Below are 13,997 nucleotides of genomic sequence, written 5' to 3'. Positions count from 1 at the left end.
CTGCCTACTTTTCTTTCTCTTTTGTCATTACTCTAGTTGTTCACATGCTTTTCCCCTTCTGTCAGTCCCTAGTATAAGCATCTTTTTAAATTTATTCTTTCATTACTCTCTTTTATTACTCTCTGAGACTCTTGTCTAGTGCTTCAAGGAAAGCATGACTTTTTCCAAGTTTGCTTTCCTCTGTGGGAAACTTCAGAGTAAGTGGGCTTTGCTGCACTTGAAAGTGGGAGAAAAAAGCAGCTGGAACAACCTGGCAGTCTTTTGCTTTATAATTATTTTAAAAGGTCCCGTCTGGTCAAATGTTTTTGGTTCCTAACTTACCCAAGACCTGAGCCTCCTATGCATCTTGATGGAGCGAACTGCTTCCTTGGGAAGATAACAAATGGGCTATCTATGGGTACTGGTACCTGCTTTAACCCAAAGATCTCTGTTTCACTTTGTGTGAGGGTGTTAAATATTGGGTTCCATGACTTCCAATAGTCTTTTAAAAAATATCAATTTTTGGTTTTGCTATTTTATTTGTCTAGCTCATAATCTTCCTAATATTTCTTTAAACTTCAAACTTTTGAAACTTTTTTATTTTTGAGGAAGATTAGCCCTGAGCTAACTGCTGCCAATCCTCCTCTTTTTCCCTGGCAAGCCCCGGGCCACCAAAGCTGAACGTGTGAACTTAACTGCTGAGGCACCGGGCCAGCCCCTCATTTTTTTAAAAAAAAATTCTTCTGAATGAATTTTTACCTACCTAGTTGCTAAAGCCAGAAATCTAGGAGTCATTCTTTCCTCCACCTCTCACATCCAATCTAACTGTAGATCTTGTCAGTTTTATTTTCAAATTATACAATGAATCTGCCCACTTCCACTGCCAACAATCTAGTTCAAGCCAGTTATCATTCTTGCCCAAATTTCTGCAATGGTCTCCCAACCATTTCTCTCTTCTGCTCGTTCCCTGCCCCGATCCATTCTCCCAATATCAACGGGGGCAGTCTCTAAACAGTGTAAATCAGGGGCCGGCCCGGTGGCGCAGCGGTTAAGTTCGCACGTTCCGCTTCTCAGCGGCCCGGGGTTCGCTGGTTTGGATTCCGGGTGCGGACATGGCACCGCTTGGCAGCCATGCTGTGGTAGGCGTCCCACATATAAAGTAGAGGAAGATGGGCACGGATGTTAGCTCAGAGCCAGGCTTCCTCAGCAAAAAGAGGAGGACTGGCAGTAGTTAGCTGAGGGCTAATCTTCCTCAAAAACAAAAAAACCCACTGTGGGGCTGGCCCGGTGGCCGAGTGGTTAAGTTCGTGCGCTCTGCTGCAGGCGGCCCAGTGTTTCCTTGGTTCGAGTCCTGGGCGCGGACATGGCAATGCTCATCAAAGCCACGCTGAGGCGGCGTCCCACATACCATAACTAGAAGGACCCACAACGAAGAATATACAACTATGTACTGGGGGCTTTAGGGAGAAAAAAGGAAATAAAATAAAATAAGATCTTTAAAAAAAAAAGTGTAAATCAGACTATATCATGCCATATTCAAACCATTACCATTGCACAGTTTTTTCAACTTGGTCCCTGTCACCTTACTATTCACCATCACAGCACTTGCCCTCCTCAAACTTTTATGCCCTTACTCTTCCCTCTGCCTGGAAGACTCCTCAGCTAGTTTTTGTATGATGGGATCCTTCTCTTCCTCCATGTCTCAGAACAGATGTCACCCTCTCAGAAAGGTTTTCCTGCACTCTTAACTAGGTGCCCATCTATCATAGCACACTGTTCACTCCCTTTTGATAATGATCACATTGGTAATTTTTTAATTGGTATTTTTTTATTGGTTTATTTGTTTACTGTGTGTCCAGAACAAAGCTCCCTGATAAGCGAGACATGTTAATTTGGTTCACTGAAAGATCCCTAGTAACTATTGCAGTTTCTGATACAAAGTAAGCAACCAATATACATTAATTTAATGAATGATTATTTTAGTTGTTCTGCTGTTTATTCAGTTTTTTAAAATGGTCATATCTTTCATCTCACATTTCTGAAGTCCCTTGTCTACTTCATTGTCACCCCCCCATTTTATCTAGTCTATGTTATTTCACTTGATTTGTCATTTTACACCAATAGACTACTTAAAAATACAATATCTACATTTATGATATCTTTTCACCATTTTCAACTTTTTTCTTGTACCTAATTTCATTGTTTTCTTTCCAAATTCTGTTAAGGTATTCATTTTTAAAAGAACTATTGTTTTATTACCATTTTATTAGTACATTTGTATTACCATTTATGTTAAAAAGTGCTTATGTTAATCTCATAAAATAATTTTCACTCCCTTAAACACCTTCCTATCTTTCAGCACTTCTTTTCTTTCTTGCTTTTAAAGGGGAGCAGAAACATTCGGTACACAGAAGTGGAGATAGACATGCCCCTGTTGGTGGGGGGAGGTGGCTAGAAATCTTTGTTATTCAATCCTCCCATAGGCTTTGTCTATTTTTAAATAGAAATACCCATGTTTAACCTCAATGTTAAACTTAATCTAAATCTGGGTGGGAGTGTTGGATATCCCCATTTTCACACATTAGATAATTAACATATATGGAAGCTGATAATCACTGAGATAAAACTAGATAATGGCTTTTATCTGAGTTATAGCCCAATTTAGAATAAGGTTCTACAAACCACTGTATTGGAAACACACATTGTCTGGCTGTGGACACTTTTTAGAAGTATCCATAACACAGATAGAGAAGAAGACCGAAATAAATCCAAATTGTTTTGAACATGCCTGATATGAATGGAAGCACAAGAGATGGATAATATCCAAAGTATCAGAATTTTAGTCTGTCAGTCTGTTCTAAGAGCTAACTTGAGCAAAATGATTTTCTTTGTTGCCAAGTTCAGGAGAGGAAAGAATACTCCCTGAGTGGAGATTATTTTCACCTCTGCTCCCTGATCGTGGAAACTAAGGGGAATCTGGCCAAGGCAGTACTCATCCTCTTTAGATTGTCAGGAATGAGCCTTCATGCCCTGAAAATTGAGATGCTTTCTTCCTTTTCAACTGTTTGGTCTCATGCCTCCCTCAGGTTATAGCTCCCTCAGCACAGCTCCTGTGCTGGACATTCCAGGGAAACATTTTACTGTCTGACTTTGGTAAGATCCAGCCCTTTACAAAAGAGCCTGTGTCATTAAGAAGCAATGTAGGAGGTCCTAACTCTTCCAGTTACTTAATTTTGACGAAACAAGACCTCCCTTATTGAATAGGCTAGTGGTCCTGCCGAGCAAAGTGTGTAAAACACAAGATCCAAATTTCAGCTCTCAGTCACCTAGCCTGCTAACTTTATTTACAGAACTTCCCAACAGCTATCTCCTTCCTGAGGAGGATTTGAACATTTACACCTCTGGGAATTCTCTCCCAACTGAGAATATAGTGCATTTGATGCCCTTGCTGGTCACATTAAGACATTCCCCAATCCCCTCCAATACCACAGATACCAAGATTGACTCCCATTTGTAGCTAATTCTACTGTCACCAGCCATAGGACACCACTGTCAAGCCCCCTCCATACAGAGCCCCGCACCGCTGCAGAAGGATTGGTTCAGAAAACCTATACATTTTCCCACCTCATAGAACTGGTTAGCTACGTCGTACCTTAGCCAAGATCAGCTAGGTCTGTCTAGCCATGTGTCTTTAGCAAATATGGTAGGGCAGAAGTCTGAACCCAAAGTTACAACAACAAATGAAAACACATGCATCTTTTATAATTGCATGATTCTGTATTCTAGAACACACCCCACAATGATGAAAATTCTTAGACTCTGGAGGGACAAGCAACAAAGACTGTGACCTCATAAACTACCATTCATCTAAGTTCCAGTGACTAATTCAGCATTACGTGGTTTGAAAAATAGGGACATTTCTTGGGGCCACCCTGTGGCCGAGTGGTTAAAGTTCCTTATGCTCCACTTTGGTGGCCTGGATTCGTGGGTTCAGATCCCAGGTGCAGACCTACTCCACTCATCAGCCATGCTGTGGAAGCATCCCACAGACAAAATAGAGGAAGACTGGCACAGATGTTAGCTCAGAGCTAATCTTCCTCAGATAAAAACATTTAAAAAAAGAGGAGGATTGGCAACAGATGTTAGTTCAGGGAGAATCTTCCTTACAAAAAAATTAAAATTAAAATTAAATAAAAAATAAGGACATTTCCTCCCAATCCTAATGTGGTTTCCTGAATCTAATCTAGTGTGTCCAAATATATATTTTGCTTTTGTAGGAGCAAATGGGTGCATCAGATAGTTTGTTCCAAATCAATGGTTTCTTTATATTTATGTATGTGTGTACATCCATGCACATGTGAGTGTGTATCTTTAAAATGCCATTAATACATGCATATTTGTTAATATATATTTCCTCTGTCCTGAATTGCAACTGTGGTTGATTTAAATACTAGAAGTTGAAGATTATAGCGGAAGTTATGGTAAAGCCTAATTTCTTAGGTAATCTGAACTGGAAAGATTACAGCCCCAGGGCTCATGTTTCTAGCGACAGCTATCCTAATGGAAGAGAGGAGCATATGTTAATCATATTTAATCTATTACTCAGTGTTAGTCTGTAGAGTTGCTGGAACAAAATACCACAAACCGAGTGGCTTAAATAGCAAAAAGTGTTAGCTCACCTGTCTGGAGGCTAGAAGTCCAAGATCAAGGTGTCAGCAGGCTTGGTTTCTTCTAAGAGCTAAGAGAGAGAATCTGTTGCATGCCTCTTCCTTAACTTCCGGTGCTTTTCTGGCAGTCTTTGGTGTTTCTTGGCTTGTAAAAGCATCGTCCTGATCTCTGCCTTCATCTTTGCATGGCATTCTCCCTGTGTGTATATCTCTGTATCCACATGTCCCCTTTTAATAAATACACCAATCTTATTGGATAAGGACCCACTCTAACGACCTTTTGTCAACCAATTACATCTGCAATGACCCTATTTCCATATAAGGTCACATTCTGAGGTAGTGGAGGTTGGGACTTCAACATATGAATTTGGGGGGGGGGGGGCACAATTCAACATATAACACTCAGTTATAGGTTTTGCATATCTTCAACTAACTATTTTTAAATTATTCCCCAAAGTGAATATACCAATTCACTTCCACCAGCAGTATATGAGAGTTCCTGTGGCTCCACATCCTTGCTAACACTTGGTATTGTCAGTCCTTAATTGTTGTCCATAAGATGGCAGTAAAATTATAATTATTTTGCATTTCCTTGATTATTAGGGAGGTTGAGTCCTTTTCATGTTTATTGACATTCCTGTTTCCTTTTCTGTCAATTGCCTATTCATTTTTTTGCCTATTTTTCTGTTGTATTCACTGAAAATGTATTTTTTGACCACCTATTATTTACCAAGTACTATTTTAGGCACTTGAGATGTGGTAGGAAGGAAAACATTTCGATCCACCTATGGCTTATATTCTAGAAAGTATGATACACAAAAACAATATAAGTAAGATAACTAGATAGCATATCAGAGGGTGATATGGGCTATGAAGAAAACTGAAGCAGAGAAGAGGGTAAGGAGTGTCTTTGTGGTGATTTGCAATTTTAAATCTCATGGCCAGGACAGGCCACGTTGAGAAGGTACATGTCTTGCACAAAGACTTGAAAGAGGTGAAAGAGTGAGCCATGTGCCCATCTGCTGGAAGGATTTTCCAAGAAGAAAAAGGTTAGAAGAGCAGCTACCTGAGCAGGAAGAGGGGAATAGGAGGTTAGGTCTGAGAAGTGAGGAGCAGAGGGTCAATCTCCTGCAGGGCCTTGTAGGCAGGGGTAAGGACTTTGGCTTTTACACCTTAAGTGAAAAATCACGGGAGAATTTTGAGCAGAGTACTTTCTAAAAGGATAATTGTAGCTATGGGCTTGAGAATAATAATAGCAAAATAAAAAATTAATAACCATCACTTGTGTAGTGCTGTCCCATTCACTGAGCCAGGCGCTTTGCATATATTAACTCATTTAATATATTCCCTGGAAGCAGGCAAGGATGGAAGCAGGGAGACCTGTTCTGGTTATTAGTTATTTTCTTACTGATTTATAGAAGTTCTTCATACATTCTAGGTACAACTTATCTTTTATATGTTAGTTGCAAATATCTTCTCCCATTCTGTAAGTTGTTTTACTGTTTGTTATGCTTTTTGCTATTATATATATATATTCCTTGGTACATGCGTTCTCTCAGTTAGTTGTGCTTTACTTCCAATTGACTTTTTAGCGAACGCCTTAACTCCAGTCACCCACAATTTTTCGTTACTTTTTCTTCTCACTGCATTTGGCGCAAACATCTTTCAGAACATTTACCAAATTACTTATTAATGCATGTCTTCGTCATTGTTCTGTGAATTCCAGGATGTGAGATCCTGTCTTACAAATTATGTCTCAGTAACTAACACATAGTGTGGGTGCTCAATGAATGTTTGTAGCGGTAAGTAGGGAAAAGTGGTATGGTCTGGTGCCACTTTACCTGAGAAAATGGAGGATGCGAGCGAGTGAAAGGAAAAGGGTTATAATGGGAAATGGGCATTCACCGATTACTTCTTTGGCACGTAAGACCGAGAATACTGATATCCTTGTGCTAAGAATTAGCCTTTGCAGCGAAGAGATGATTTAGATGATACGATAATTCCATGACCACCCTTATTTCGCTACACAATACACTGCGGAAGGCAGGCTGAGGAATTCGCCAAAGGTGAAGCAGAGAGCAGGTTCCTAGAGCGACTATGTCGGGGTTTTTTGATAGCTTGGAGTGTTTCCTTCAACCTTTGTGCAAGCCGTCAACGTGGTAGGGACAGGAACCGAGACGTAAGACACCTAACACAACCCTTTTCCCGCGCGCCGGCTTAAACGCTTGTGTGCTCATTGCGCATACGCCTATTTTCCTCCTAGGAAAGGGCGGGCCAGAGCCTTCGTCCCGGTGGCGATCCAGAGGGGGCGGAGCCAAGCTGTTTCCAAGGTGACGGAGCGGCGGCCTCGGTGGTGGATTGAGCGGGCCTGGGCGAGTTTCCCAGAGGGCTGCGCGGTCTCGGCTTATCGGCGCTGTCATGGCGGGCTTGCTGAAGAAGGTGAGGGTACTGGAGGTCACCGATGGAATTTAGACTAGGAGGGTAGAGTCAGCCTGCGGGTGGTGGACGCAGCTGGCGCGGTGCTTGCTGGGAACTCGTTTGCTCTACTTTTAGGGGTGACCAGTTTAGTGGCTCCGCTCGGAGAGGCAAAAAAAAGCTCCGATCGAGCGGCACTGGGGGACCGGTAGCTGGGTTTAGGCCAGGTTTAGCCGGGGGAGGGGTGGGTTTGCGTTTCCGTAGCGTGGGGACGCTCGGAATTGTCAACAACAGCATGGATCGTGTTTTGTTTTTGGACAGACCACTGGCCTTGTGGGATTGGCTGTCTGTGAGAGTCCTCACGAGGTATGTACCCCTTTTCTTTCTTTATTCTTGAGTTCCCAAGGAAGAACAGAACCCTACGACCTTGTCTGTTGAAAGGTTAAGCGGATATGATTATTTCAAGCCCAAAATTACAACTCAGCGTGAGCTCTCGAGACAAGAGTAGTGTTTGCTTCGTTGATCTGGTGCCACTTTTTTTTTTTTGGCCGTGATCTCTTTCTTAAACCAGTTTTCTTGTGGACTTTTTCTGTGGCATCCTAGTGGCTTCACTTGTACCTTTGTGAGTGCCCTCCCAAAGCCATCTTTATTTTCCACCTTTTACCCTCGCCTCTCCTTTTCTGCCGAGGAACCTTGGCTCCATACCGAAGATACCGCTCTAGCAATTGCCTCCTTCTGTCATCACTTTCCCCTTCTCTTGGGTGTTTTCTATTCAGACATGCTTCCATCTAAAGAAGCCCCCCAAAATCTTCCTCAATCCTTCTCTTCCTTCACACCATTTCTCTCCTTTGCTTTATAGATAACTCAAAAGAGTTACCTGTTCTTAACTGTCTCCTCATTCTCTTATTTCCCTTTGAAGGCATTGCAGTCAGACTTGGCCAGAACTGCTCTTTTCTTTTCAAGGTCACCATGCTGCCACATCCAATGGTCAGCTCACGTTTCTCTTCTTAATTGACCCAATAGCAGCATTTGACACATTTGGCACTGGCTCCATCAAACACCTTCTTTACTGTGCTACATGACCCCTCAGTCTTATGGGTTTTTCCCCCTACTATTTTTGCCTTCTCCTTTTCTGAGTATTCCTCATATCTCCACTTCCCAATTTTGAAGTTCTAGGACTTAGTTCTTGGACCTTTTCTTTCTTTATATTTGCTCTCTCTTGGTGTCTGGACCCAGTCTAATGGTTTTAAATACCGCCTGTATACTGATAGCTCTAGGATTTCCGTATCAAGCACTGATCTCTCGGTTTATGAAAGTCTTATATATTTAATTGCTTAATGGACATCTCCACTTGAATGTCAGATAGGCAACCCAAACTTAACATAATCCAAAATTGGCTTCCTGATCTTCTCCCTAAAACCAGCTCTTGTCTTCAGGCTTGCTCATCTCGGAATGGCAGTTCCATTCTTCTAGTCACTCAGGTCAGAAACCTTGAAATCACCTTTAATTCCTTCCTTTCTCTCACACCCCACATTGGTACTTCCGTAAACCCTCTGGGTTCTGCTTATAAATTATATCCAGATTCTAACTTCTCATGGCTTCCTCTGCTACCACCATGTTCTCAGCTACCATCCTCACTGCTATGGATAATTGTGTTTGCTTCCTAACTGCCTCTCCCTGCTTGTCACTGCCTCAGTTTGGTCTTTTTTCAACCAAACTAGATACATCCTGCTAAAATGTGAGTAAAGTCATGTCCCTCCTTTCCTTAAAACCCTCCAGTGGCTTTCCATTTCACTCTAAATGAAAGAGTCCATACAGTGGCCTTCCAGATCACTATCAACAGACTTATATGCTACTGAGTTATCTTGTTTGTTGTCTCTCTCTACTAGAATGTAGGTTTCCCTGAAGGCAGGGATTTTTTAATTCTTTTTTCACTGCTAGAGCTATGATTACACATAGTATGTGCTCGGTGAATAATGTTTGTTGAGTGAATGTCTTGTACTCATTATGAGTTCATAATGACTTTTGACTCATTGTCTAAAACTGAATTCATGGTTTTCCCTTTATAAAATCTGTTTCATCCACTGTGAATTCTGTTTTTCTTGATGGTATCAAAGTCTTTCTACTCCCCAGGTTGGGAATTTGGACGTCTTAGTTGATACTTTTGTTATCCCTGTATCTTCATGTTTGTTCCAGTGACGAGTTCTGTTGATCCTTTTCTCCAACAGCTCTCCAGTCTGACCTCTATCCTTTTCCTACTGTTATTTAGACTCTTGCTCTTGTTTAGAGATTTGCAACAACCTTGTTACTGGCCTTTCTGCCTGTTTCTCCTTCACCAAATCATTTTAATTCACTGCTACCAGGTTAATTTTCCTGAACCACAGATCTGATCATGCAGTTCCCCTAAATCTTTTAATTGTCCACAGAATAAAGCCCAAATGCTTTAACTTGGCATGCAAAACCACTTACAGTCTGACTCATTTTTTCTCCAACCTTATCTCCTAAATATTTCCTCTCTGTCCTATATTCTAGCCATGTGCTGTCCAATAAAAATATAATATGAGTAGCAAATGTAAGCTATGTTTATAATCTAAAATTTTCCAGGAGTCACTTTCTGATAAAGAAAAAGGGAAAAGTTAATAATATATTTATTTTTACCTAACATATCCAAAATATTACCATTTTAATATCTAATCAATATAAAAAAATTAATATTTTATAGTCTTTTCATACTAAATTTTCTAAATTCAGTGTGTATTTACACTTATAATGCATCCCAGTTCAGACTAGCCACATTTAAGGTGCTCAGTAGCCATATTTGTTTACTGGCTACTGTATTGGACAGCACAGTGCAAGGAAAATACAACTATCTACTGATTACTTTATGTTCCCTGTATTTTCTGCCATTTAGTCCCTTGTATGTATTCTATGTGTAAAATTGCTTTTTACAACATCTTTAAATGTCCAAGTACTACTGTCCCTCCAGGTCTATCTCAGATGCTGCTTTCTTTTAAAGATTGGCACCTGAGCTAACATCTGTTGCCAATCTTTTTTTTTTTTTTTTCCTTTCTCCCCAAAGACCCCCAGTATATAGTTGTATATTCTGGTTGTAGGTCCTTCTGGCACTGCTATGTGAGACGCTGCCTCAGCGTGTTCTGACTAGTGGTGCTAGGTCTGTGCCCCGGAGCTGAACCCACAAAACCCTGGGCGGCCAAAGCAGAGTGTGTGAACTTAACCACTCAGCCATGGGCCGGCCCCCGTTGCTGCTTTTTTAAGAAACCTTTCTCTTATCTACTGAAGTGACTCTCCTTCTCCTATAGAATAATAATGCTAACATTTATTGAACCTTAATGTGTGCCAGGTACTGTTCTAAGCTATACAACACTCTATGAAGCAGATATTATTAACATCCTTATTTTAGAATCCAGATCTCTTACCAGGCCTTTCTATTGTCTTACACTTTGCTAAAATTAAGAAATAAGGCAATAAAATCCCACACAATTTGTATTATATGTTATCTGACGAGCTCTACATTAGTATAGTAAAATACCCTCTATTATGGAGCATCATATTCAAAGATATAAATAAGGTCTAAATATCCAGACTACTTTTTGAGAAAAATGATACTTAGAGGCCCTCAAAGTTGGTTTGGTTATTCATATATATTGTGAGTATATATATGAATGAAACTAGGTATTAGTGCCTATGGATTTTATACAATTAAAACAAATTTCAAATTAAATACAGAGAAATAATAAAAAATTCTTCATCACATATGTATATTTATGATTATACTTACTAAACAGTTGTGAGTTAGGATTTGCCGTAACTTCTGACCATGTGACTTCACTACTCACTGCTGTACTGAACTTTAAGTTCAATGTGCTTCAGTCTGTGTTATGCAGTGGCTTGGTTCTCTTCTTTTTCTATTGACCTTTGGTGAAGCCTTCATTCACATGGTACCAACTCAGTCATAAGCATAAGCACTGAAGTATTAGGACTATATTCAGTTAAATTTGAGCATACTGATAATCTGTGCTTATATATTTTATTTCTATAGAAATTCACGAGACAAATTGAAAAAGAAAATCAGAATTTGAGAAATATTGTTAGTAAATGATTTGGTTTCCAAAACAGATTGTTAGGCATAGGTTAATATGCAGTTTTATTTTTACTTGTTATCATATCTTTGACTTGCATATAACTTTTGTCATACGCACAACATATGAAAAATTTCCATGTTTATACTCAGGCTTTTCCTGAGTTGTAAAGGGCATAAGTAGGGCGTAGACACAGAGAAATTGCAGCAAGGAAGAGTTAAATGCTTTTAAAAAAACAGATGTAAGTCTTTTTTTCTTTTAAATCTGAGACTTTATTTAAAGTGTTCCATAAAACCTTTGGTAATATTTTAAACTGGAAATTTGTAAAATTTGTCTTTTCAGAGGCTAAGAATATTGTACACGAAGATTCTTGATGTTCTTGAGCAAATCCCTAAAAATGCAGCATATAGAAAGTATACAGAACAGATTACGAATGAGAAGTTGGGGATGGTTAAAGCGGTAAGTAGATGACTTGATTTCGTTTTCTTGGATTTATGGTCTCCAACGCAACATTAACCAAAAAAATTCAGTTGCTTGTTTTTTTGCCTATTCTACATACTTTTCTCTCTTCTTTCTCTTCTTCCTTCCAAGCTTTTCTTCCCTCTTTCTCACTTTCATTCAGCAAGCAAATTCATGTTTGCTGAGTGCTTTCTATGTGCGAGGCATTATTAAATAATGGAGTGAAAGAATCAGATGAAGTCCCTTCCGTAAGTTAATAGTGTAGCTTTCTTTTACTTCCCTATCAAGTTCTTTATTGATGTTTTACTTGTCTATGGATACATCAATCTTCATCTTTCTCTAATTTCAGAGTAGAGAAGAAAGAAAGCAAACCAAACAAAAAAATGTGTGTTGTATTTAAAGAAAACTGTCAGAAATCACTATTGTAAAAGGTGCTTTGTTGCAAAGAGAAGAGGACCAAGTTATTGAGCATCGTTATGGACTGAACGTTTGTGTCCCCCCAGAATTTGTATGTTGAAGCCCTAACTCCCCAGTGTGGCTGGAACCTCTGAAGAAGTAATTAAGGTTAATGAGGTCACAAGAAGGGTGCCCTGATCCAGTAGGATTGCTGTCCTTTAAGAGACACCAGAGAGCTCATGCTCTCTCTGCCCTATAAGGACACATTGAGAAGGTGGCTATCTGAAAGACCAGAAAGCGATCCTGTCAGACCTTGATCTTGGATGTCCAGTCTCCAGAACTGTGAGAACATAAATTTTTGCTGTTGAAGCCACCCAGTCTGTGGTATTTTGTTATGACGGCCCAAGCAGGCTATGACAAGCGTTTTACAACTTCTGAATCAAAGGCCCTGGACAGGCACACAGCAGACTGTGTCTTATTTTTTTATACCAAACTATATTGACTTGTTAAATTCTCACACCACCAGTTATTTCGTGGACTTTTGTAGTTACCCAAAATTACATTTGGATAAATGTAATTTAAATTTAAATGTAATTTAAAAAAAATTATAAATTTGGAATGTTCATAAACTCCAAATATAATTTACATACATGCAATAAGTGGTCCTAACATATTTTTCTTATTAGATTACCAAATGCTATAGTTCAAAGAGAATTCTTATCTTTTCCTTAGGTGTACAGCAAAACAGTGCAGTTTGATTTGAAATTTTTATTCTTAGCTTGGCAATTCTGGAAATAATTTACAGATTAAAGTCTCTGAGGGGGAAGTAAACTTTTTTTTTTTGATTTCATGTTTTCCTCAAGGAAAATGGGCTCGTGTATTTTTTTCTCATCGCAGAATAAGGAATTACCCTTTTTCATTTCATAGGTGAATCTCTACAACTCAGTCTTTGATTCTTTCTCTGCTTTCCTTCTCTGTAAGCTCGTTCCCCTTTAATCATTGCTTTTCTGTTTTCTCTTTTTAGCCTCCCATTTTATTATCAACTTCAGATAGCCTCAAAAATGTATTTAGCTTGTTCCTATCTTAAAAGAAAAAGAAAACGGTATCCTTATAATTTCCTTTACTTTTGCCCTATTTCTGTCTTTTCTCTACTAGCCAATATCAACCAAAGAATAGTTCACTGCCATTACTTTCATTTATTAGTTCTAAAATCCTTTTCTCTGACCTGGGCTGTTTCAATTGCCTTAGAAGTAATTGGTCTGTGTATAATTCCATCATACTTCATTATATATCCCACACTGCCAATAGAGTGATTTTTTTAAATACATAAATCTGATGATGGTATCTTCCCTTTTAAAAACCTTACTATAATTTCCTGTTGAGTGTTTCTGAAAGGTTGAGTTTAAGGATTTACGCAGGGCTGGTTGTGTGAAACTCACATAGTTACCTTTATCTGCATGATTTTGTTTTTTTCCAACAGTTTTTGCTCACTTCATGTCTTTGTGTCATGTTTTGGTAATTCTTGCAGTATGTCAAACTTTTTCATTATTATTATATTTGTTTTGATGATCTGTGATCAGTGATCTTTGATGTTACTGTTGTAATTGTTTTGGAGTGCCACAGACCACACCCACATAAAATGGTAAACTTAATTGATAAATCTTGTATGTGTTCTGACTGGTCCACCGACCGGCCATTCCCCCGTCTCCTCCTCAGGCCTCTCTATTCCCTGAGATGCAACAATATTAAAATTAGACCAATTAATAATCCTACAATGGCCTCCATGTGTTCAACTGAAAGGAAGAGTCGGACATCTCTCACTTTAAATCAAAAGCTAGAAATGATTAAGCTTAGTGAGGAAGGCATGTTGAAAGCCGAGATAGCCCAAAAGCTGGGCCTCTTGTCCCAAACTGTTAGCCAAGTTGTGAATACAAAGGAAAAGTTCTTAAAGAAAGGTAAAAGTGCTACTTGTGAACACAAC

General features: G+C 39.3%; 2 protein-coding genes across 3 annotated transcripts in view; one reads left to right on the top strand and one right to left on the bottom strand.

Annotated features, from left to right (window-relative positions):
* ASB15 (ankyrin repeat and SOCS box containing 15) overlaps positions 1-3,783 on the bottom strand; it is a 54,580-nt gene extending 50,797 nt beyond the window's left edge. Inside the window, exon 1 of one of the 2 annotated variants that reach the window (XM_070616460.1) lies at positions 3,632-3,783. The gene's annotated coding sequence lies outside the window, so the exon portion shown is untranslated. The remainder of the gene's footprint in view (positions 1-3,631) is intronic. The other variant, XM_070616463.1, reaches the window with a different exon arrangement.
* NDUFA5 (NADH:ubiquinone oxidoreductase subunit A5) overlaps positions 1-13,997 on the top strand; it is a 34,805-nt gene that overhangs the window by 12,952 nt on the left and 7,856 nt on the right. Inside the window, exons 2-4 of the mRNA XM_070616467.1 lie at positions 6,910-7,085; positions 7,383-7,427; positions 11,504-11,620. Of these exons, the coding sequence (XP_070472568.1) occupies positions 7,065-7,085; positions 7,383-7,427; positions 11,504-11,620 (183 nt within the window). The 5' untranslated portion in view covers positions 6,910-7,064. The remainder of the gene's footprint in view (positions 1-6,909; positions 7,086-7,382; positions 7,428-11,503; positions 11,621-13,997) is intronic.

The sequence above is a fragment of the Equus przewalskii genome, chromosome 4 (genome assembly GCF_037783145.1).
Source record: "Equus przewalskii isolate Varuska chromosome 4, EquPr2, whole genome shotgun sequence".
NCBI lineage: Eukaryota > Metazoa > Chordata > Mammalia > Perissodactyla > Equidae > Equus > Equus przewalskii.
Note: the sequence above shows the minus strand (reverse complement) of the source record. Positions and strands in the feature narration are given on the sequence as shown.